General features: G+C 36.8%; 1 protein-coding gene across 2 annotated transcripts in view; it reads left to right on the forward strand.

The window, feature by feature from the left end:
• Positions 1 to 26,719, forward strand: part of MALT1 (MALT1 paracaspase) — a 259,374-nt gene that overhangs the window by 86,974 nt on the left and 145,681 nt on the right. Inside the window, exons 5-7 of one of the 2 annotated variants that reach the window (XM_053701166.1) lie at positions 7,199 to 7,365; positions 12,501 to 12,600; positions 17,795 to 17,845. In XM_053701166.1, coding sequence (XP_053557141.1) covers positions 7,199 to 7,365; positions 12,501 to 12,600; positions 17,795 to 17,845 — 318 coding nt within the window. The remainder of the gene's footprint in view (positions 1 to 7,198; positions 7,366 to 12,500; positions 12,601 to 17,794; positions 17,846 to 26,719) is intronic. The other variant, XM_053701168.1, reaches the window with a different exon arrangement.

The raw sequence follows: 26,719 nt of genomic DNA on the forward strand, positions 1-26,719 counted from the left end.
TGTGCCGAATAAACTGAAGATTTTTTACCTTTATGAATTGATTGTCTTTGCGGTGTGCCCTATTCCTGGATTATTCTGTATATATTTTGATAAGTTGGCAGACTTATCTTGGGGCTGCATAGCGGAGCTTTCGTGGTTAGCAGAGCATTCCCACTCTCCATTGAGCCGTCAGGAGGATTGGAGTCTCCACCCCTAGTAGCTATCAAGTCTGGAGCGGTGAGTTGTGCGCTTTTCACACAGACCTTTGCTGTGTTATTTTATCAATCATATCTTTAGGGATTTGCTGGATGTGTGTGTGGTTATATATCTCGATGATATACTCATTTACTCTGAAACAATAGAGGACCACATTAAACATGTGAGGTGGGTTTTATCTCGGTTAAGGGTCCACAAATTGTACGCTAAGCCTGAAAAGTGTTCATTTCATAAAACTACTATATCCTTCCTTGGTTATACGATATAACCTGAAGGTATACAAATGCAAACCGAAAAAGTTGACGCTGTAAAGGAGTGGCCTACACCGAAAAACAAAAAGGATCTACAACGATTCTTAGGATTTTCAAACTACTATCGTAAATTTATCAGGAATTTATCCGCCATTGTCAAACCTCTTACACAACTCACCAGTAGCTCTAAACCTTTTATATGGAACCTGGACGCTACCAAAGCCTTCAATCACCTTAAGGAAAGTTTCACTACTGCCCCCATACTACACTTCCCAGATGTTAATCAACAATATGTGTTAGAGGTTGATTCTTCGGATTATGCCATAGGCGCTGTACTTTCGCAAAGAAAGTCTGTAACCAAACCGCTACATCCTGTCTCCTATTATTCCAAGGTTATGTCATCTGCCGAGTTGAATTATACCATTGGTGACAAAGAATTGTTGGCTATACGTAGATCTCTCGAATTCTGGAGACATTTACTAGAAGGAGCTACTCATCCTTTTACCATCTACACGGATCATAAAAACCTCTAGTATCTACAAAACAACAAAACATTGTCTGCAAGACAGGTTCAATGGTCCCTATACTTTTCAAGATTTGACTTCCAAATAATTTATTGGCCAGCTACCAAAAATGGTAAGGCCGATGCCCTATCAAGACACGCCAGTATTCCTACAGGAGTATCCTCCCCTTCACCTATTATTCCAACTGAGCGTTTTGTTTCAAAACCTACTAACCACCTTATGAATATCAATATTCTTCCGCAACACCCCGACTCAAGGACAGCTCATCGAACGTGTACTGCTCGTACAACTAACAGGGTTTTTCTACCAGAGAACCAAAGAATGAAAAAATTATAACCATGTACATAGTACCATGATTCCCCCTTAGCTGGACACCCAGGAATCAAACGCACTGAAGAACTCCTCAAAAGAAAATACTACTGGCCTAATATGAAATCAACTATAGAGGAATATGTGAAAACATGTGTAGTCTGTCAAACTTCAAAGAACGATAAAAGGTCTCCCTATGGGTTATTGATGCCGTTACCTATTCCAGACAGACCCTGGCAACAAATAGGGATGGATTTTATCGTAGAGTTACCTCCATCCAAGAACCAAACTACCATATTCGTAGTCATAGACACCTTAACTAAAATGGCACATTTCATACCTTATCATAAAGTACCATCATCGATGGAAAACGGCAACACTATTCATAGACAACGTTGTTAAATACCATGGAGTTCCATCAGTGGTTATCTCATAGGATCACAATTCACCTCAAATTTCTGGAAAAAGCTCAGTGAATCCTTAAAATTTGACCACTGTTACAGTACATCATTTCACCCACAAACCAATGGACAGGCAGAAAGGCTCAATGAGTGGTTGGATGAATATTTAAGGTGCTTCTGTTCATACCAACAAAACAACTGGCTTAAATATCTCCCACTAGCTGAATATGCTTATAATAACTTCTCAACAACTAAGATATCACCCTTTTATGCTAACTACGGATTCCACCCAAGCTTTGATTCCCAACCAGCTAATGCATCTAGTTCTCCTCTAGTAGATGAATTCAACAATTCATTACGAGAAAATTTTAGGTTTTAAAGGAAAACATCACAAAAGCTCAGGCCACACAAAAACGATATTTCGATTTACGAAGAAGGAAACCACCCACCTACCTAGTTGGAGACCAAGTATGGTTATCGACCAAAAATATCAAATTACATGTACCCAGTAAGAAACTTTCCCACCGCTTTATTGGTCCATTTCCAATATCCAAAGTGATCAATTCTAACACAGTTACCCTTAAACTACCGACCACTATGAAGGTCCATCCTACCTTCCATGTTTCACTTCTGAAACCATACACCCCTACCAGATTGGGAATTTCAATTCTACCTCCCACTCTTATGGACTTGGATTCAGAGGTTTATGAAGTACACTCAATACTGGATTCGACGTATTACAAAAGTGAACTACAATACTTAATCCGCTGGAAGAACTTCTCCATAGAAGAGGATAGCTGGTAACCTGCTTCTAATCTTAATGCTCCTAAACTTGTATCTCGGTTCCACCGTCAGAATCCGGATCGTCCTCGGCCTCAAGCTGAGGATCAGCTTGCTTGAGGAGGGGGTCCTGTCAGGATCTTGTGTTATTAGCATCTGTCCCTTTAAGTTGTTCACCAATCACTTACGTGCTTCCCCTTTAAATCCTTCCCGCCTGCAAAGCTCATTGCTTAGTATTTTGTTTCCTGCATCCGAGCAGTAAGCTACCTGCCTAAGCTAATTGAACCAACTAATTCTCTAGTGAATTTCTCCTAAGTCTGCACCAGTTATCTTGTGGGATCACTGTGTTTAATTTTGAATTGCTACTTTCCTTCATTGGATTCACAACTTTATTTTTAATTTAAGCATCGGCTCTCTGTCCTCTGCCTTAGACGTCTCACACCGACAAAGGGATTCCTGTCTATCTCCCAACTTGGAACGCAATCTTGCTCCTCTCAACAACTTGCAAAGGTACTCCTTTTAATTGTGTCTATCGCCTTTGAGACTTTGTACTTACAATTGTTGCTGAACTGTAGCTAATTTCATTCTATGCTGATCGGCTACTCCTGACGTCACACGCTACCTCATCTGTCACTCAAAACCTCGCATAGAGGAAACTCCACCTCTTGGGTCTCACGCAGCGCTCAGGATTGCCGCAATCAGCCCAGCAGCTGGACACATTCTCTGCACGATCGTAAGTGCTCTCTGTGTTTACTCCTCACTAGCTGTACATATTGTATATATATTCTGGAGCATATAAAGACTGTTACTTTGGGTATATAATTTCAGTGTGAATGAAAGGACATAACTTCTAAGTATTGCCTACAGTTCCCTTAAACTGTCAATAGAACAATTCTGCTTATCTAATACAAAAGTGACTTACGAATTTCCTAATAATATTCTTGGGAAGTTGCAGTTTCAAATGATATCAACTTAGCACAACCTCAGTCATACAATACTTCCTCATAGTATTAAAAAAGATAAGGTTGTGTCACATATAAACTATTTATTGTGCAATTCTCCAGTTGAGAGCCATATTAACATACTGCTAACTTGTTTCAGGAGTCTGAGACATTACACCTTAGCTCCTCTTCTATAACCCTCAGTTATGTTTAATATGGGCTACAATTGTCCTGTTCTCTCCAATTACGGTAGGCATCGCTCCTAATTTTTGTTATACTGGACATCTTTTATAACTCATATTCTAGGCTTTGCTCAGAGTTATCTGTTCGCTACAGCGAATCATGTCTGCCTGACATTTGATAAATAGGCCCCTAAGTCTTATCCTGAATAGACGTGTTCAGTTCTCTCCCTCGCATTTAGTTACATAAGAAGGGTTATTAGGTTTCCATATTAGTGTAAGCAGTTTATAGCAAATTGATAGGATTCCTCTAGCAGGGGAATTGTTAAAACATAAATTCTGAAAGTGTGTTAAAGATCTATTGAGGTACTTTTTATATGGATGTGTTATGAAAATGTTCCTTATTTGAAAAAAGACAACCAAATATTAAGGGCCAGGCTTCTAGTGGAACGTAAAATTGCGCTTACCCAAGCGCGATAGTTGTGCTCCACTCAGTAATACCAGTGCACGCAAATGTGCGCTGGTATTACAAGTTGAGCAAAATAGGAAAGCGGCCTCGCGTTCGCATTGCAGGGAAGCTTTGTGCTTATGGGAGCGTGCTTCCATAGTCTCGAATCGGAGCCTCGTTCTCATGCCGCGAGAAGGGGGTAAGTTGCGCAACAATGGGCAGCAACATTTAAATATATATGTATATGAATATATACATATATATTTATGTGTTAATATGTGTATATACACAAATTAACATATAAATATATATGTATATAAGCATATACATATATATTTTGAGTGATAACACAGTCCCCATAGACCACAATGTAACACCCCACATCCGCACACTTTAACCCCTAAAAACTGCTTCCTGCAGTTAAAGGGACACTAAACTCAATTTTTTTCTTTCGTGATTCAGATAGAGCATGACATTTTAAGCAACTTTCTAATTTACTCAATTTTTCTTCGTTCTCTTGATATCTTTATTTGAAAAAGAAGGCATCTAAGCTAAGGAGCCAGGCAATTTTTGGTTTAGGACCCTGGACAGCACTTGTTTAATAGTGGATGCATTTATCAACCAATCAGCAAGAAAAACCCAGGTTGTGAACCAAAAACGGGACGGCTTCTAAACTTACATTCTTGCTTTTCAAATAAAGATAGCAAGCGAATGAAGAAAAATTGACAATAGGAGTAAATTAGAAAGTTGCTTAAAATTGCATGTTCTAACTGAATCATGAAAGAAAAAAATTTGGGTTCAGTGTCCCTTTAATTTAAAAAAAATAAAGATGCTCATATTTTTTATTTTATTAAGAAACCTTACACTTAAAGGGACATGAAACCCACATTTTTTCTTTTATGATTTAGAAAGAGAATGCAATTTTAAACATCTTTCTAATTTACTTATATTATCTAATTTGTTTTATTCTCTTGATATTCTTTGCTGAAAAGCATATTTAGATATGCTCAGTAGTTGCTGATTGGTTGCTGCACATAGAAGCCTCGTGTGATTGGCTCACTATGTGCATTGCTTTTTCTTCAACTAAGGATATCTAAAAAATTAAGCAAAAAAAAATAATAGAAGTAAATTGTAATGTTGTTTAAATTTCTATTCTCTATCTGAATCATGAAAGAAAGATTTGGGGTTTAGTGGCCCTTTAAAAGTGGGGGCTATTGTGTGACATTTGTAAAATTAACCAGAGGTCAGACCTTTGGTTAATTTTTGGAGCAAGCTCACGGTAGAAATAACAAGCTTGTATGGGAGCGTGATAAATTAGCACTCCACTTGTAATTTAGCCCAAAATGGGAAGGGAAAGTCTGCCTTGAGATAGTTGAAGTCCTTTAAACCTACACCTTATAAAATAAGATGGATTGATATGTTAGAAAGTGAGAGATTTCTATTGGTGTTGGTGGAGCTCCAAAGGGGAGGAGTGGTTTGTTTAATAAGGGCATTAAAGGGACTTAATACTCATATGCTAAATCACTTGAAACTGATGCAGTATAACTGTAAAAAGCTGACAGGAAAATATCACCTGAGCATCTCTATGGAAAAAAGGAAGATATTTTACCTCACAATCTCCTCAGCTCAGCAGAGTAAGTTCTGTGTAAAAAGTTATACTCAGCTGCTCCCAGCTGCAGGTAAAAAAATAAAAAAAAGATAAAAAAAATGAACAGCAGCCAATCAGCATCAGCAGTGCTGAGGTCATGAACTCTTACTGTGATCTCATGAGATTTGACTTAACTCTCATGAGATTTCATAGTAAGCTTCCTTTACCTGATTGGTGAAATAATATGAGAGTTCACAAAGCTCATCCCTTCAGTTGTCCCGGGACAGACACACTAATATGCTGCTTAGAAATCCTTTACAATGGGAGGTGGCTACTGAGGAACTTTTGAGGTAAAATATCATTCTTTTTTACATAGAGATGTTCAGGTGATATTTTCTAGTCAGCTTTTTACAGCTATGCTGCATCACTTTCAAGTGTTTAAACATTTGGGTATTATGGCCCTTTAAGTGGGATGGGATAGTGGAAATTTGTGCTTTAGATTAGATTATTTTATCCCAGATAACCAGCCATCAGCTAGCTCTCAGTAGTAATACTGCTCCTGAGCCTTTCTAGCTTTCCCCACCTATGTTAACGCTATTATATATATTAGGTATAACATATATAACCCCTAATATCAGCGCCCTATTGCGATTTAGCGCTTTGCTTGTAATCTGGTGCTAAGTATGCTTGATTATGTCATAATCTCTAATAGTAAAGTGTAATAGATGTAGGAAATAAATACAAGATCATTGATGTTCATATCATATTGTTTACAGACAATATATAACACTCTCTTACATTCAGTATATAAGTGCTCATTCTACTTCTTATGGTGCTACAGTTATTGTAGGAAGTTTACAGAGCCTTATTGCCTGGTCACAACATTGGGACAGGAAATAAAATCAGTGCGGGGATAAAAAAAAACGTTATACTTCTAATTTAAACAAGAGTAAAATATAGAAAAAATACGCACACAAATATGTGCGTTTGTGTATAAATTGAATTAGCAACCTAAATATAAAAGGTATCAATATTTATTGATACGCAATGATCTTTGCACCTTGTTTTCCAGCTTTTTCTGTCATAATTCAGATGGAGCATACAGTTTTAGACAACTTTTCAATTCACTTCTGTTATTTAATTTGCTTCATTCTCTTGGTATCCTTTTGTTGAAGGAGCTGAAATGCACTATTGGGTGCTAGCTGAACACATTGGGTGAGCCAATGACAAGAGGAATATATATGCAGCCACTCATCAGCAGCTTGCTCTCTATATTGCATTGATGCTCCTGAGCCTACCCAGGTATGCTTTTCAACAAAGGTTACCAAGAGAATGAAGCAAATTAGATAATAGACATTATTTAAAATTGCATGCTCTATCTGAATCATGAAGGTTGTATTTTACATTTACTATCTCTTTAATTATTACACTAATACGATCACTTTAATTATTAGACTAATACAATCACTTTAATTATTAGACTTGTATTGATCTTTAAACTATGTTTTTTATATTTTTGTTTCCTCCAGTTGATATACTTTTCATCTAACAATCTCTTCATATATATATTATTATTTTATAGGGTTACCTGAAAATAAACTGCAAATCTGTATTCACCCTCAGTCACAAAAGTTGTTGATAGGAGACAGGCTTATGTTGGAGTGTACAGCAATTGGAAAACCTATTCCACGATACCAATGGTACCGGAATGATGTGGCACTCAGAGATGCAACAAAGAAACAGTATATGGTAGGCAATAAAAATTCAAATTTTATTTCATCTGTCACAATTTGTAATCTGGAATTTTTAGACCATAACATTTTGGGGGCCATACTTAATGTTATGAGTGGATATATAGTTTTTATGGTGAGGACCTTAATTTCCGCTTCATTTGTTGTTGTTTTTTTGTTTTTGTCCAATCTCCCTATTTTGTCCATGGTAGCACACTGGATATTTAACCTCTTAAGGACATATGACGGAATTTTTCCGTCATAAAACAATTGAGCAAACTGAAAGCTGTGTCCTTAAAGGGTTAAATATGGATCTGCCTATTAAAATTAGGACAGTTGGCATCTCTGATTGTTGGGAGGTGCTACAAAAATGAATTGAACACCCCCTAGAGATGCCACTGTGTGTGTAAGATATCTGTGATACATTTAAAATGAAGACCTAAGTATTATTACTGGAATACAATTTTATTAAAATAATTTTTATTGAGGTGTTTAGATGACTATTGCAAATATTCATAAAGGCATCAATAATCAGTGCATTACTTTTTACACACTTGCCATAGGACAAGATATCATACCAGGAAGTACACATGACTAGATAAATCTATTGTCCATCCGTAGCTAAATAGGGATTGTATCTTAAAATATAGTTCCTTCTCCATGTTCAAAGAGATAGAGAACAGTCCATGTGCAACTGTCAACCCGTGTTAAGGTTGGGGGGGGGCTGAGGGCTCAAGTTCTCTATTGTAAGGCTAATCGGACCACTGCTTTTTGTCTCATATGTATAAGGTTCCTGCAAGACCACAAATAACACCATAACTTCTAGCATAACCTTTATGTGTAACCCCTGCTATAGTCAGCTCCAGTGCAGCAATGCACTAATGCCACATCTGGTGAGCCAATGACCAGAGGCATATATGCCTCTGCTAACCTTGTCCCTCTTGAGCATATCTAGATATGCTATTCAACAAAGGATATCAAGATAACTAAACTAACGTTAAAAATTGCACAGTGTATCTGAATTATGAAAGTTTAATGTTTACTTTCTTGTCCCTTTAATTTTAGAGGATCCCACAAACTATATGGCCCAAAACAATTTAAGTCATAAAATAAATTCTTACATTGTATAGACATGGCTTCCTGTCAACCTCTCATCTCTTTCCATTTCCTCTCAAACTCACGTGCCCTAAATGTAAACCCCGAATGTAATAAAATGCACCAAACCACTTTTGTTTAATTAAGAATTTTAGAAAAAATAATTTAATTTACCTTTATTATTTATTTCTCCTGCTCAGATATGCTGTAGAGCATCCAATAGGGTATACAGGTTTGATCAGTGTAGGAGCTAATTAGCCAACTGTGAAAAGATGAGATAAACACACTTTTAAAGGGTTTTCAATGGGCTATGTCCCTAGACTGCAAAGTAAAAAATGCAAAGTTTGTTTAAAACTTACAGTAGAAAATTCTTTTAAATGTATTTTGTCTGCAGATCTTTTGCAAAATATAATATTTCTTCAGTATCCCTTTAAGTTTTTTACAAATTGTTTATATTGATCACAACAAACTGGCCGGGTGGCGTGAATAAAGCTGGTTTTAAATAATAATGAGATACAGGTTCAGGGCAACAATTTTTATCTTCCCAGGTAAAGATACATTTTGCTGTCCCTTGAAAAATCACATACCTTATCCTGCTTTTTGATAAAATGTTTTAGAGTTTTTTTTAAATTAGCAAGCTAAAGTGTGTTTTATTTATAGTTTGTTATAGAGAATGTAGATGGCCATTACTACACAAAAGCATTCAAACATTCACTGTTTGTTATATATATGAGTGTGTGTGTGTGTTTTATATCTTTATGTGTGTATACAGTTGTGCTCAAAAGTTTGCATACCCTGGCAGAAATCGTGAATATTTGGCATTGATTTTGAAAATATAACTGATCATGCCAAAAAAAAATGTCTTTTATTAAAGGATAGTGATCACATGAAGCCATTTAATATCATATAGTTGTTTGCCTCCTTTTTAAATCATAATGATAACAGAAATCACCCAAATGGACCAAAAGGTCTACATACCCTTGAATGTTTGGCCTCGTTACAGGCACACAAGGTGACACACACAGGTTAACATGGCAATTAAAGGTTAATTTCCCAAATCTGTGGGTTTTTAAATTGCAATAGGTTTCTGTGTATAAATAGTCAAGTTTGTTAGCTCTCACGTAAATGCACTGAGCAGGGTAGATACTGAGCCATGGGGAGCAGGAAAGAACTTTCAAAAGACCTTCGTAACAAAGTAATGGAACTTTATAAAGATGGAAAAGGATATAAAAAGATATCAAAGCCTTGAAAATGCCAGTCAGTACTGTGCAATCCCTTATTAAGAAGTGGAAAATTTGGGGATCTCTTTCGATACCAAGCCAAGGTCAGATAGACCAAGAAAGATTTTAGCCACAACTGCCGGAAGAATTGTTTGGGATACAAAGAAAAATCCACAGGTAACTTCAGGAGAAATACAGGCTGCTCTGGAAAAAGACAGTGTGGTTGTTTCAAGAAACACAATACGACAATACTTGAGCTGCATGGTCGAGTTACCAGAAAGAAGCCCAGTTACAATATGCACAACAACACCTAGACACGCCTCACAGCTTCTGGCACACTGTAATTTGGAGTGACGAAACCAAAATAGAGCTTTATGGTCACAAAATGCAGGGGTCAACAAGACCTATAGCGAAAAGAATACCATCCTCACTGTGAAGCACGGTGGTGGCTCACTGGTGTTTTGGGGGAGGTGAGCTCTAAAGGCACGGGGAATCTTGTGAAAATTGATGGCAAGATGAATACAGCATGTTATTAGAAAATACTGGCAAATAATTTGCATTCTTCTGCACCAAAGCTGCGCATGGGTCGCTCTTGGACTTTCCGGCACGTCAGTGACCCTAAGCACAAGGCCAAGTTGACCCTCCAGTGGTTACAGCAGAAAAAGGTGAAGGTTCTGGAGTGGCCATCAAAGTCTCCTGACCTTAATATCATCGAGTCACTCTGGGGAGATCTCAAACGTGCGTTTCATGCAAGCCGACCAAAGACTTTGCATGACCCGGAGGCATTTTTCCAAGACAAATGGGCAGCTATACCACCTGTAAGAATTCAGGGCCTCATAGACAACTATTACAAAAGACTGCACCCTGTCATTGATGCTAAAGGGGACAATACACAGTATTTAGAAATAAGGGTATGCAGACTTTTAAACAGGGGTCATTTCGTTTTTTATTTGTTGCCAGGTTTTGTTTTATGATTGTGCTATTCTGTTATGACCTACAGTTGAATATGAATCCCATAAGAAATAAAAGAAATGTGTTTTGCCTGCTCACTCATGTTTTATTTAAATATGGTACATACATTACCAATTATCCAAGGGTATGCAAACTTTTGAGCACAACTGTATGTGTATGTGTGTGTGTTGTATGTGTTGTGTGTTGTATATGTGTATATGTGTGTGTGTGTGTTGTATATGTCTATGTGTGTATCTGTATATGTGTGTGTTGTATGTATGTATCTGTATGTGTGTGTGTGTTGTATATGTCTATTTGTGTATCTGTATGTGTGTGTTGTATGTGTGTATCTGTATGTGTGTGTGTGTGTTGTATATGTCTATGTGTGTATCTGTATGTGTGTGTGTGTTGTATGTATGTATCTGTATGTGTGTGTGTGTGTTGTATATGTCTATTTGTGTATCTGTATGTGTGTGTTGTATGTGTGTATCTGTATGTGTGTGTGTGTGTTGTATGTATGTATCTGTATGTGTGTGTGTGTGTTGTATATGTCTATTTGTTTATCTGTATGTGTGTGTTGTATGTATGTATCTGTATGTGTGTGTATACATTTACAACTTTGAGAATACCACTAGAAAATCAGTGCTAAATTACATGAACATTGGGCAAAATAATGATTAAAAATATATTGTAAAGTTGTTTTACTACTCATAACTAAATATTTTATCTTAAAGGGATAGTAAAGTCCAAATTAAACTTTCATGATTCAGATAGGGCATGTAATTTTAAACAACTTTCTAATTTGCTTTTATCATCAAATTTGCTTTGTTATTTTGGTATTCTTAGTTAAAAGCTAAACCTAGGTAGGCTCATGTGCTAATTTCTAAGCACTTGAATGCCGCCTGTTATCTGAATGCATTTGACAGTTTATCATAGTTAGAGGGCGTTAGTTCATGTGTTTCATATAAATAGCATTGTGCTCACGCATGTGGAGTTAATTAAGAGTCAACACTAACTGCCTGAAATGCAAGTCTGTTAAAGGATCTGAGATAAGGAGGCAGTCTGTGGCAGCTTAGATACAAGGTAATTACAGAGGTAAAAAGTATATTTCTATATTATAACGGTGTTTGTTATGCAAAACTGGGGAATGGTAAATAAAGGGATTATCTATCTTTTTAAACTATAACATTTTTGGTGTTTACTATCCCTTTAAAAATCTTAAAGGGACAGTCTAATTCAGAATTTTTATTGTTCGAAAAGATAGATAATCCCTTTATAACCCATTACCCAGTTTTGCATAATAAACACTGTTATATTAATATACTTATCTACCTCTTTGATCACCTTGTATTTTAGCCTCTGCAGACTGACCCCTTATCTCAGTTCTTTTGACAGACTTACATTTTAGTCAATCAGTTCTGACTCATAAATAACTCCATGGGAGTAAGCACAATCTTATGTATATGGCACACATGAACTAGCTGTGTAGCTGTGGAAAACTGTCAAAATGCACTGAGATAAAAGGCGGCCTTCAAGGGTTTAGAAATTAACATATGAGCCTACCTAGGTTTAACTTTCAACAACGAATACCAAGAAAACAAAGCTAATTTGATGACAAAAGTACATTGGAAAGTTGTTTAAAATTGCACGGGTCACTTGGCCCTGGGTGTGCTACAATTACCCTGCTTTATGTTTCTTCATTAGCAATTTAACACCTTTAACTATGTATAGATCCTGTTAAAGATAAATCAGTTTAAATAAAGTGAAAGCTTGGCTTTAGGCAAAAACTAGTTCCCTTTTTTTTTTAAACGTGTCAAGTTGTGTGTTATGTTGTTTACTACATATTACATGCGATTTAAATAAAATATTAGGTGTTGCTTTCTAATAGATATCCTGTGTCACTGAGGAGCATGAGGGCATATACTATTGTCAGGTGACTAATAAGAACCAATCAGAAGACAGTATGAAGGTTGAAGTTATAGTTGCAGGTAAGGTGCAACATTTGTGTAACACAAAATGTATTTTTATTACTCTACTATGTGTTATGCTTGAGCTAATTATCTCCTGCGTCATCAAATAATAATACTCACAACATGTCTGTCTGCTTTTGCACATGTGCGGAAGAATGCAAATAATCATTGTTTGTTATATTGTGTGGTCTTAAAGGGACACTGTACCCAAAAAAATTCTTTCGTGATTCAGATTGAGCATGAAATTTTAAGCAACTTTCTAATTTACTCATATTATCAAATTTTCTTCATTCTCTTGTTATCTTTATTTGAAATGCAAGAATGTAAGTTTAGATGCCGGCCCATTTTTGGTGAACAACCTGGGTTGTCCTTGCTGATTGGTGGATAAATTCATCCACCAATAAAAAAGTGCTGTCCAGAGTTCTGAATAAAAACAAAAAGCTTAGATGCCTTCTTTTTCAAATAATGATAGCAAGAGAATGAAGAAAAATTGATAATAGTAGTAAATTAGAAAGTTGCTTAAAATTGCATGCTCTTTCTGAATTACAAAAGAAAAAATTTGGGTACAGTGTCCCTTTAATAGAGGTCATTGGCAAAGCAATATAGTAAAGCGAGAGAGAGGTGGATTTTGACAAATTAATAGACTAATGACAAACAGGTGGGCAATGACATTTTTTATGTGAACCTGTAACTATGGCAACGACACCTGACTAAATGGAATCCACTGAAACCAATAGGCCTAGATTATAAATCTAAGGCATCTTAAAGGGATACTAAACCCAATTTTTTTTCTTTCGTGATTCAGATAGAGCATGCAGTTTTAAGCAACTTTCTAATTTACTGCTATTCATTTTTTTCGTTCTCTAGCTATCTTTATTTGAAAAAGAATGTCCAGAACCCTGGACAGCACTTGTTTGTTGGTGGATGAATGTATCCACCAATCCGCAAGAACAACCCAGGTTGTTCACCAAAAATGGGCCGGCATCTAAACTTATATTCTTGCTTTTCAAATAAAGATTCCAAGAGAATGAATAACATTTGCTAATAGGAGTAAATTAGAAAGCTGCTTAAAATTGCATGATCTATCTGAATCACAAAAGAAAAAAGTTGGGTTCAGTGTCCCTTTAAGGCGGCGAAACGTTTTTAAGTGTACCCTATACTTTTTAGTGGATAGCGCAGGGAGAGATATTATCATGCTCATTTCGCTTGAGTTATAAGTGGTGGGTAAGTTGCACTTGAGCACAATCTAAAATACCTCTGTCAAGTTTAGTGATGTTTAAGACCTGAAGTAAACCTTTTTTATTAATAGTATAGCAGAGAACCCACATGAAGAACTCCACAACTTGTGCGCCATCTAATTAGCACATCCTTTGCTTAGTACACCCTTGACTGTGCGCTCGCGGGATATTCAACATTCATTTTTATTGAGCGCCTTCATGTGAGGGATTTAGTGTGCTCGCTCTATCAGACATACAGATGTTAGTGTGCCCTACATTATTGCTCAAGTGATAAAATAGATGTTTGGACTTAAATGGACAGTCTACATCAGAATTTGTATTGTTTTAAAAGATAGATAATCCCTTTATTACCCATTCCCCAGTTTTGCATAACCAACACAGTTAGGGTTGCCACCTCAGCCATGTTTTCCTGGACACTTATGAGTTACACATGCTGCAGGGTGTGCAGGGAGGAAGATGTATTGTGTTTCTGGAGAGCACTATTCATGTTCCTCCCTGCACACCTTGCAGCATGTGTAACTTATAAGTGTTCTGTATTTTAAGGGACAGGTGGCAACCCTAATACACAGTTATAATAATATACTTTTAATCTCTGTGATTACCTTGTATCTAAGCCTCTGCAAACTGCCCCTTTATTTCAGTTCTTTTGACAGACTTGCAGTTTAGCCAATCAGTGCCTGCTCCCAGATAACTTCACGTGCACGAGCACAGTGTTATCTATATGAAATACGTGAACTAACACCCTCTAGTGGTGAAAAACTGTTACAATGCATTCTGAAAAGAGGTGGCCTTCAAGGTCTAAGAAATTAGCATATGAACCTCCTAGGTTAAGCTTTCAACTAAGAATACCAAGAGAACAAAGCAAAATTGGTGATAAAAGTAAATTGGAAAATTGTTTAAAATGACATGCTCTATCTGAATCATGAAAGTTTATTTTGGCCTAGACTGTCCCTTTAAGTTAAATGAGCTGAAAAAAAGAAGCACTATTGATTGTGCTCAAGCGATGTTAATGCACAATGGCACTAACATTTTTGCACTCCACTTGTAAACTAGGCCATAATATTTGCTAGAATTTGATTAGAATTATAACATAAAAGGGACATGAATCACAACATTTTTCTAATGTACTCCTATTATTACATTTGTGTCATTCTCTGTGTATCTTTTGTTGAAAAGCAGTGACTTTAGATTAGGAGCGTGCATATGTGTGGAGCACTATATGGCAGCAGATTTGCAAGAGCACTAGAGGGCAGCACTATTTCCAGCCATGTAGTGCTCTGGAAACCTACCTAGGTATTTCTTCAACAAAGAATACCATAGGAACAAAGCAAATTTGATAAAATAAGTACTTTAGAAGCGTTTTGTAATTTGTATGCTCTGTTAGAATCACAAAAGAAAATGTCCTCATATCCCTTTAATATATACAAGAAATAAATACATTAAAACATAATTAGACAGTTACACTATAGTGCTGTGAACAAACCATAGGGTCGGTGAACAGAGAACTCTCTTAGATAATCTATTCATGTCTCCTCCTAAAGAAATAAAAAAAAGTCATTTTATAACCAGAGATTAGGAAATAAAAGGTATCATATACATATTAAAACCACATTATAGGCTATCTTGCTTCAGTGAAATCCCTTAATGTGTCTACACTAAATTAGTACAGAAATCCTCTCCCTAGGAATAGCTGTGAGAGGCCAGCTCCCACAAACAGTCATGCAGGGTAAAGCTTTTTTTTTAATCACAAGTGCCAGGGACGTCCTCAATACTGAACTTAGTAAATTTTACTTGCAACAATCTCAATGGCATGAACCAGAGGCGTAACTAGAAACCACAGGGCCCAGGTGCAAGAATCTAAGAAGGGCCCCCCCCACTCTCCCAAAAAAAAGTGAATTTGATACATATCTTTCATGATATCAGTGCAGGGCCCAGTCGCAATTGTGACCTTTGCAGCCCCTGTAGTTTCGCCCCTAGCATGAACTCATGGAAGGCTGTATTACTTAGCAGCATTCTAGCTACACTAACTGTAAGGCCTAAAATGTACATCTTCATTGACCAATACATTTCTCCATACTGATCAGTAGATGTACAGATTGTTGTGTTGGTTTCTGCAGCCAGATGTGATAAACGTATACATTCATAAGTATTTTTCACTCAATTATTACCAGTTGTTTTGTATGACCCAGCCCTGATGTGGCATACATGCAAACAGCTAAATAACAATGAGAAACATTAAAGGGACATGAAACTATTGTTTTTTTTATTTCATGAATCAGACAGAGCATACAATTTAAGCACATTTTCAATTTAATTCTTTTATCTAACTTGCTTAGTTATTTTAGTATCCTTTGTTGAAAAGGATACCTTGTATGCTCAGGAGCTGGTAGCTAGCTGCTGCACATATATGTCTCTTATCATTGGCTTAAGATATGTTCAGCTAGCTCCCAATAGTGCTTTGCTGTTCCTTAAATTTAGGATACAAAGATAATGAAACAAAATTGTTGTTTGAAATGAAATATTCTATTTGAATCATGAAAGATACATTTGTGGTTTGATGTCCCTTTAACAAATAGAACACACATCTAACCAAAGTCTGAGCACCCTGACACTAGATCAATAAAACAACAAGGTAAATAATAACAAAACAATAGAATAAATGTACTTGTTATTCTATGGTACAGATATATTTTAGCAGCCTTCGATAAGGACTTATACATCTATGCTAAAAAAATAATTTAAAGGGACACTGAACCCAAATTCTTTTGTGATTCAGATAGAGCACGCCATTTTAAGTAACTTTCTAATTTACTCCTATTATCAATTTTCTTTGTTCTCTTCTATCTTTATTTGAAAAAGAAGGCATCTACGCTGTGCTTTGGTTCAGAACTATGGACAGCACTTGTTTATTGGTCGGTTAAATGAATCCACCAATCAGCAAGAACAACCCAGGTTGTTCACCAAAAATGGGCCGGCATCTAAACTTACATTCTTGCTTTTCAAATAAAGATTCCAAGAGAATGAAGAAGATGTGATAGTAGGAGTAAATTAGAAATTTGCTTAAAATTGCATGCTCTTTCTGAATCACGAAATAATTTTTTTTGGGTTCAGTGTCCCTTTAAATGACCTGGCTTTTTAATATCATTGTGACAGATGCACTAATCCCACTTTACAGGCCGGATAAGCTGAGCAGAAAGCCTGTCCCAATAAATACCAAATACATTTTTAGACTTCAGATCACGTTAAAACAAATGTTTCTCTGTAAAAAGGTTCATAGTAGACATAGGACATTTCTGTCCATAAAGGACTTCCTCATGGCTGCTGTGGAGTAGCATTTTAAAGGGATACCGAATCCAAACTTTTTATTTCGTGTTTCAGATAGAGCATGCAATTTTAAGCAACTTTCTAAATGACTCTTATTATCAAATTTTCTTTGTTCTCTTGGTATCTTTATTTGAAAAAGCATGAATGTAAGCTTACGAGCCGGACCATTTTTGGTTCAGCACCCTGGATGATGCTTGCTGATTGATGGCTGCATTAACACACCAATCAGCAAGCGCTACCCAGGTGCTGAACCTAAGATGGGCCCCCCTCATAAGCTTTAATTCCTGCTTTTTCAAATAAAGATACCAAGAGAACGAAGAAAAATTGATAATAGGCGTAAATTAAAAAGCTGCCTAAAATTGCATGCTCTATCTGAATCATGAAAGAAAAAAAAAATTGGTTTCAGTGTCCCTTTTAAGCAAAAATTCTCAGAAACACACTCACATAATCTATTTTCTTCCATGTTTCACCTGTATTGTCGCAGCACTTTCTAGCAGTCAAGGAGCACAGTAATGGGGTATAAAGATTTCTGTATCCATCCAGTGCATAATGAATGTTTTCAAGCAAGGATAAACTATAACTGTGTTGCAATGTTCTAAAATGGAAACAGGTAAAAATCTATAAACATTGTTTTTCTCTTAAAATATAAGGCTCCACAAAGATATCGACAAATATCGCAGCACCAGTGGAATGCACAGAAGGTAGCGTACAAAATAAACAATCCTGCATGCTTTGGAATGGGGCGGTGTTCTTATACAACTGATTTAGGAATGCAGAAATTAAAGGGACAGTAAACGCTTTGAGATTATAACAGGAAATGTTTAGTTATGCAAAGTAAAAAAACATTCCATTTTGCTTTAATTATTTATTTTCCCCCCTTGTCATATAATTTGACTCTGTAAATCATGGACTTTCTAAGTCTCAGATATGAAAATAAACACTGCAGATTTATGAAGACTAACCCTGCTACATATATGCACCTAATTGACTTCAGCAGATAACAATTGCAAAACAATACTTTTTTGTTGTTAACATAATGACTATCGCTAGCCTTGTCTACTCCAGTAACAAGTCTTTATTGGCTACTCCTACTAACACAACTGGTGGGCGGTTTTTGACAGCTGAAAAACAATGGCAGCAGACAAGGTATTCATTTTCTTGTAAAATATTTACACGCGGCTGATATGTTATATATAGCAAAACAGATGTCTTGTAATAACAAGGCGCTTAGTGTCCCTTTAAGTATCTTGCACGACAAATGACATTGAAAAATATATCTGATAGAAGCCCGATATTATAATAATACCATAAAGCACAGGACATTAACAGTTTATGGCATGAAAGTGTCTATTGCATATTTCATGGATTTAATCAATTTTAGTTAAAGGTACATGAAACCCCAAGAATCTTCCATGATTCAGATAGCACTTACAATTTTAAACAACTTTCCAATTTATTTATATGATCTAATTTATGTTCTCTTGGTATCCTTTGTTGAAAACCATACCTAGGTAGGCTCAGGAGCTGGGAAGTAGCTGCTGATTGGTGGCTGTACATATATACCTCTTATTACTGGCTTACCAATGTATTCAGCTAGCTCCCAGTAGTGCATTGCTGCTTCTTCTGTAAAGGATACAAAGAGAATTAAGCAAAACTGATAATGGAAGTAAATTGGAAAGTTGTATAAAATTGTATGTCTGAATCCTGAAAAAAAAATTGGGTTTCATGTCCCTTTAAATAACTATTATGGGATTTTACGTTTTAAAATTTTATTCATTTTAATTAGAATTTGTCCCTTTTAGGATAGAGATAATATTAATCCCAGACTACCTAAGAAACAAAAAAAGAATGCTATGTTGCTTGCAATGAGAGAACTTGTGTGTCTGCTTTGTCACAGTACTATTGCTGTACAGTTACATTTACGCACACGCAAAGCTCAGCTTTTCTAAGCCCATGACCATGAAACGCTTTGATCTTTTAAACCAAACTAACATATTAACATTTCAATCTCCCCTGTACCTATAACATGAAAGCTGTGTTAATTCAGTGGATATACTATAAAGAAAATGCTACAAGTTAAGATTGCTGAAATTAGCAGAAAAGCAGCTAATCTTCCCTTACTCACTTTGGCGTAGCATATGCTTGGCGGCACTACAGCTTTGCAAACTAATTTAAAGGACATAAAGAAACTAGAGCATTTAATGGATTTGTTTAAACACACAGCAGTAGTGTATACCTAGAAGTATGGTGGTAAAGGAACTGTGAAGCAATGCATTAAGGTTAATAGGGGGTTTGACAAAACAAGCCGCCAAGGAGCAACTAGGGTCTTAAAATTGGAATCTGGCGCCCTGGTTTAGTGTCCTCACTTCCCCACCGGCTACCACTTGCCGCACCTCAAATTTAGCTTGGTTTGGCTGGATCTTTTCTAGGCCTTGCAGCTGTAACATACAAATCCAACTTTTGTTGGGTTATTATATAATATATGAGTTTATGTGTGTGTACATTTCTCTATCAATATACTATTTATAAACTGGAAAAAAGTTTCTGGCTCCTAAATTTATGGGATGGCTCCTAGATTTTAAACAAATTTGTCAATCTCTGGTTTAATGCATTGCTGAGTCCAGTGGGTACTAGATCAGTGTCTCAATATGAAAAAAATGCTGTTTGTTTTATAATTTAATATGAATATGAAAGATGGTTCTTTTTCTGAACGCTAGTCAATTTTGGTGTATATATTTTTGAATGTAATAGTTTGTATTATTTTCAAGTGCTAAGTGTACAATTACATAGAAAATGCAATCAAGTAAAGTGGTTAACATATCAGTAAACGTTAAATAAACAAATGAAATGATAAAGAACTTGGAAAACAGTAAAAAAAAATTGAAACTTGTTTTATAGCATCAGAAGAAACTGCACAAATATGTATAGCAATAAACAGCAACATCAATTAAATGTAATGTCACCAAATAAAAGTATGGTAGGTGAACCTTGAAAAAAGAAAAATTAGTGGAGCTATAACCAGTGTAGGTAATAGTTGTATCATCTAAGGCAGTGTTTCCCAACCACGTTCCTCAAGTACCTACAATAGACCAGGTTTTCATTATAGCTGAACCAGTTCACAGGTGACATAATCAGCTGACTGGTGAGAACAGGTGAGTAACAATGGTTACTGATCAGCTGATTACTTCACATGTGCACTGGTTCAGCTATAATGAAAACCTGGCCTGTTGTCGGTACTTAAAGGGACACTGAACCCACATTTTTTCTTTTGTGATTAAGATAGAGCATGCAATTTTAAGCAACTTTCTAATTTACTCTTATTATCAAATTTTCTTCATTCTCTTGGTATCTTTATTTGAAATGCAAGAATGTAAGTTAAGATGCCGGCCCATTTTTGGTGAATAACCTGGGTTATTCTTGCTGATTGGTGGATAAATTAATCCACCAATAAAAAAGTGCTATCCAGAGTTCTTAACCAAAAAAGAAGCTTAGATGCCTTCTTTTTCAAATAAAGATAGCAAGTGAACAAAGAAAAATTGATAATAAGAGTAAATTAGAATGTTGCTTAAAATTGCATGCTCTATCTGAATCACAAAAGAAACTATTTGGGTTCAGTGTCCCTTTAAGGACCGCAGTTTATAAACACTGATCTAAGGCAGCTGCAAATGTGTCCTTTCCAACCTTTTTTATATATAGAAACAAAACGTAGGTAAATAGTGAGGCAAAAATAGGAAGAAAGAGGGGCCAAAAATTTGACGGTCTAGATGTGGTATTCCACGCCAACACTCTCAGGGACAGCCCTTGTGGAATTCTATGAAAAAAGTGGCTGTCCCTGCGAGTGGCGAGATGTCTCCCAAAGAAATAATGAGTGCTCTCTGTTAGGTAACAGTTCACTATGGAGGACTTAATACAGAGGGAGACCCCGGCATATATGTTTAAACTTTAATATTACACCTAATATAAATCAAACTACACTGTTTTCAGTACATCATTTCTTAAATTCACTGTTATTTTCGTATGCATAGGTTTTCCTTTCAGAGTAATTAGTTTTGTTAGTATTTTGCTAAAAGCTTGCCACCTATTAAGTTGTGAGAAAAACAGTGAGATCTGTAGGCCAGAAATGTTTACAGAATTATGCTGGGATTTGAGAGACAATTTCATATACCCACCTAGAACGCCAATGTTCAGCCCATTTTGAGAAAAATGACAATTAGGCTTTGAATTTTGTACTTGTAAGTACACATTTTTATGTGTTTTTTGCACATCCAGTGTACTTAAAATATGATTTATGCCGTGCATATTTAATATGATTTATTTCTGTGTAATTTACATGCAAATTTTTTGTTTTTGATAAAAAACATTTTTTGTTGATCAATTTTGAGGTCCGCCCTTGGTGCATAAGGATTGAACCCACCAATTGCTGGGCAGCTGCCTGGTATTCACCAGGGGCCCCTACCCCTCCATTCGCCATAATCCCAAAAGACACACAGACTAAAAAAAATGGAGAATTAGACCAACATGGTCCCTTTATTTAACAAAATATCTTTAAATAATATATGAAACAAATGTGTTCTCCCAAAGAGGGAGGCTGCAGGTTGCAACTGAGTTCCTACGTAATCATAAAAATCCAAGCAATAGCAGATCAGGGCCCCAATTTTGGCTATGCCGTGAACCACTTGCTGAGCTGTGCACTCAAAAATTATCATTGCTAGACGCCCTTAGGAGCAGACCCACGGGGAGGGGCACTTCAGGCTCCAATTTGCTGTATCTTGCCCCTCCCATTAGCTTTGCCAGACTTCTTCCAGACCGTGGCAATAAAAAAACTGGGCCCCCATGTTGACCCTATGCGCCTCTAAAACCTCAATATCCCCAAAGTCATAGCTAGCACACAAGATCTTATCAGGGGTTGGCGGGGACTCCCTCTATCTCTACATGGTAGAATTCACCTGCTTAAAATGATCATTCTCCCGAAAATTCTATACCCCTTGCAGATGCTCCCTCTACTGCTCCACAACAAAGACATTCAAACCATTTCTGCCACATTTGCTTCATTTGTCTGAAGCCAGAGGAAACATAGGATTAGTAAAGCAAAATTGTCCATGTCAGTGAATGCGGGAGGCCTTAAATTTCCTAACATTCAATGGTATAATTGGGCAACGTTGGCTAAACTGATCATGGGGTGGCTTACCAGATCTACCTATTTCAGCCCCGCTGTAGAACTTGACTTAATTACACCTCTCAATGTAGCTTATCTGCCACACGCTAGGCTATCGTCCCTCCCCTCCCACATTTCTCAGAACATACTGTTTCGGGACCCCCTTAGAGCGTGGCGCAAGACATGCAGATTCTGGAAAACTGATCATGAGTTTACCAAATATTTACCTATCCAGGGGAACCCCAAATTCATCCCGGGGTACACTACACGGGCCTTGCAAATATGGGGGACCCTTGGGCTGACATCTATCGCGCAACTTCTTAACCCCACTACACTCCAAATTCTACCTTTCCAGGCTCTGAGGGAGACATACAACATTCCATCCGACACTATGTTTGCCTATTTCCAGTGTAGACACTATGGGGGGTAGTTATCATCGTGTCAACTTTTCTGCCTTCGCCAGCCCAATACGCCCGCCTAAGCTCACCTACCTTCGCCGCCGCGGACCTGAAAAAATACGCCTAAGTTATCAAATAAAGCTGTCAAAAAGCCGCGGGGCGATGAGCAGCGGACTGTGATAGTTATCACTCATCCGATCTCGCTGCTCTTCGGCTGTTTGACAGCTTTCTTGCTAGCCTGTCACTAAGCACTCACACTAAACTACACTGTTCTACCCCCTATACCGGCGCCCCCGGAGCCCCCCGCAACTAAATAAAGTTACTAACCCCTAAACCGCCGCTCCTAGACCCTGCCGCAACTATTAAAAATGTATTAACCACTAAACCGCCGCTCCTAGACCCTGCCGCAACTCTGCTAAATGTATTAACCCCTAAACCGCCGCTCCCGGACACCGCTGCCACCTACATTATACCTAGTAACCCCTATCCTGCCCCCCCTATACCGTCGCCCTCTATAATAAAGTTATTAACCCCTATCCTGCTGATCCCGCACCTCGCCGCAAATAAATAAATAGTTTAACCCCTAAACCGCTGCTCCCTGAACCCGCCGCAACCTATATTAAATTTATTAACCCCTATCCTGCCCCCCCTACACCGTCGCCCTCTATAATAAATTTATTAACCCCTATCCTGCCCCCCACTACACCGCCGCCACTGTAATAAAATTATTAACCCCTAAACCTAAGTCTAACACTAACCCTAACACCCCCCTAACTTAAATATTAATTAAATAAATCTAAATAATATTTCTATTATTAACTAAGTTAATCCTATTTAAAACTAAATACTTACCTATAAAATAAACCCTAATATAGCTACAATATAAATAATAATTATATTGTAGCTATCTTAGGATTTATTTTTATTTTACAGGCACCTTTCAATTTATTTTAACTAGGTACAATAGCTATTAAATAGTTATTAACTATTTAATAGCTTCCTAGCTAAAATAAAGAGAAATTTACCTGTAAAATAAAAACTAACCTAAGTTACAATTACACCTAACACTACACTATCATTAAATAAATTATTCCTATTTAAAACTAAATACTTACCTGTAAAATAAACCCTAAGATAGCTACAATATAATTAATAATTACATTGTAGCTATCTTAGGATTTATATTTATTTTACAGGTAACTTTGTATTTATTTTAGCTAGTTAGAATAGTTATTAAATAGTTATTAACTATTTAATAACTACCTAGCTAAAAGAAATACAAAATTACCTGTAAAATAAATCCTAACCTAAGTTACAATTAAACCTAAAACTACACTATCATTAAATTAATTAAAGAAACTACCTACAAATAACTACAATTAAATACAATTACATAAACTAACTAAAATACAAAAAATAAAAAAAGCTAAGTTACAAAAAATAAAAAAAATAAGTTACAAACATTTAAAAAAATATTACAACAATTTTAAGCTACTTACACCTAATCTAAGCCCCCTAATAAAATAACAAACCCCCCCAAAATAAAAAAATGCCCTACCCTATTCTACATTAAAAAAGTTCAAAGCTCTTTTACCTTACCAGCCCTTAAAAGGGCCTTTTGTGAGGGCATGCCCCAAAGAGTTTAGCTCTTTTGCCTGTAAAAGAAAAATACAACCCCCCCCAACATTAAAACCCACCACCCACATACCCCTAATCTAACCCAAACCCCCCTTAAAATAACCTAACACTAATCCCCTGAAGATCATCCTACCTTTAGTCGTCTTCACTCAGCCGAGCCACAGATGGAACTGAAGAGGACATCCGGACCGGCAGAAGTGATCATCCAAGGGGCGCTGAAGAAATCTTCCATCCGATGAAGTGATCCTCCAAGCGGCGCTGAAGAAATCTTCCATCCGGGCGAGGTCATCTTCCAAGAGGCGCTGAAGAAGTCTTCTATCCGGGCGAGGTCATCTTCGAAGCCGGGTCTTGAATCTTTATCCCGCCGACGCGGAAGGCTCCTTTAAGGGACGTCATCCAAGATGGCGTCCCTTCAATTCCGATTGGCTGATAGGATTCTATCAGCCAATCGGAATTAAGGTAGGAAAATTCTGATTGGCTGATGGAATCAGCCAATCAGATTCAAGTTCAATCCGATTGGCTGATCCAATCAGATTGAGTTCGCATTCTATTGGCTGTTCCGATCAGCCAATAGAATGCGAGCTCAATCTGATTGGATCAGCCAATAGGATTGAACTTGAATCTGATTGGCTGATTCCATCAGCCAATCAGAATTTTCCTACCTTAATTCCGATTGGCTGATAGAATCCTATCAGATAATCGGAATTGAAGGGACGCCATCTTGGATGACGTCCCTTAAAGGAGCCTTCATTCGTCGGTAGTCCGTCGGGAAAGAAGGATGTTCCGCGTCGGCGGGATGAAGATTCAAGACCCGGCTTCGAAGATTACCTCGACCGGATAGAAGACTTCTTCAGCGCCTCTTGGAAGATGACCTCGCCCGGATGGAAGATTTCTTCAGCGCCGCTTGGAGGATCACTTCATCGGATGGAAGATTTCTTCAGCGCCCCTTGGATGATCACTTCTGCCGGTCCGGATGTCCTCTTCAGTTCCATCGGTGGCTCGGCTGAGTGAAGACGACTAAAGGTAGGATGATCTTCAGGGGATTAGTGTTAGGTTATTTTAAGGGGGGTTTGGGTTAGATTAGGGGTATGTGGGTGGTGGGTTTTAATGTTGGGGGGGGGTTGTATTTTTCTTTTACAGGCAAAAGAGCTGAACTCTTTGGGGCATGCCCCCACAAAAGGCCCTTTTAAGGGCTGGTAAGGTAAAAGAGCTTTGAACTTTTTTAATGTAGAATAGGGTAGGGCATTTTTTTATTTTGGGGGGGTTTGTTATTTTATTAGGGGGCTTAGATTAGGTGTAAGTAGCTTAAAATTGTTGTAATATTTTTTTAAATGTTTGTAACTTATTTTTTTTATTTTTTGTAACTTAGCTTTTTTTATTTTTTGTACTTTAGTTAGTTTATGTAATTGTATTTAATTGTAGTTATTTGTAGGTAGTTTCTTTAATTAATTTAATGATAGTGTAGTGTTAGGTTTAATTGTAACTTAGGTTAGGATTTATTTTACAGGTAATTTTGTATTTCTTTTAGCTAGGTAGTTATTAAATAGTTAATAACTATTTAATAACTATTCTAAATAGCTAAAATAAATACAAAGTTACCTGTAAAATAAATATAAATCCTAAGATAGCTACAATGTAATTATTAATTACATTGTAGCTATCTTAGGGTTTATTTTACAGGTAAGTATTTAGTTTTAAATAGGAATAATTTATTAAAGTATAGTGTAGTGTTAGGTGTAATTGTAACTTAGGTTAGTTTTTATTTTACAGGTAAATTTCTCTTTATTTTAGCTAGGTAAGCTATTAAATAGTTAATAACTATTTAATAGCTATTGTACCTAGTTAAAATAAATTGAAAGTTGCCTGTAAAATAAAAATAAATCCTAAGATAGCTACAATATAATTATTATTTATATTGTAGCTATATTAGGGTTTATTTTAAAGGTAAGTATTTAGTTTTAAATAGGATTAATTTAGTTAATAATAGAAATATTATTTAGATTTATTTAATTAATATTTAAGTTAGGGGGGTGTTAGGGTTAGTGTTAGACTTAGGTTTAGGGGTTAATAATTTTATTGCAGTGGCGGCAGTGTAGTGGGGGGCAGGATAGGGGTTAATAAATTTATTATAGGTGGCGACGGTGTAGGGGGGCAGGATAGGGGTTAATAAATTTAATATAGGTTGCGGCGGGTTCAGGGAGCGGCGGTTTAGGGGTTAAACTATTTATTTATTTGCGGCGAGGTGCGGGATCGGCAGGATAGGGGTTAATAACTTTATTATAGGGGGGGCAGGATAAGGGGTTACTAGGTATCATGTAGGTGGCGGTGGGCTCCGTGAGCGGCGGTTTAGGGGTTAATAGGTATAGAGTAGCTTGCGGTGGGCT

Source organism: Bombina bombina, chromosome 2 (assembly GCF_027579735.1).
Source record: "Bombina bombina isolate aBomBom1 chromosome 2, aBomBom1.pri, whole genome shotgun sequence".
In the NCBI taxonomy this organism is placed as follows: domain Eukaryota; kingdom Metazoa; phylum Chordata; class Amphibia; order Anura; family Bombinatoridae; genus Bombina; species Bombina bombina.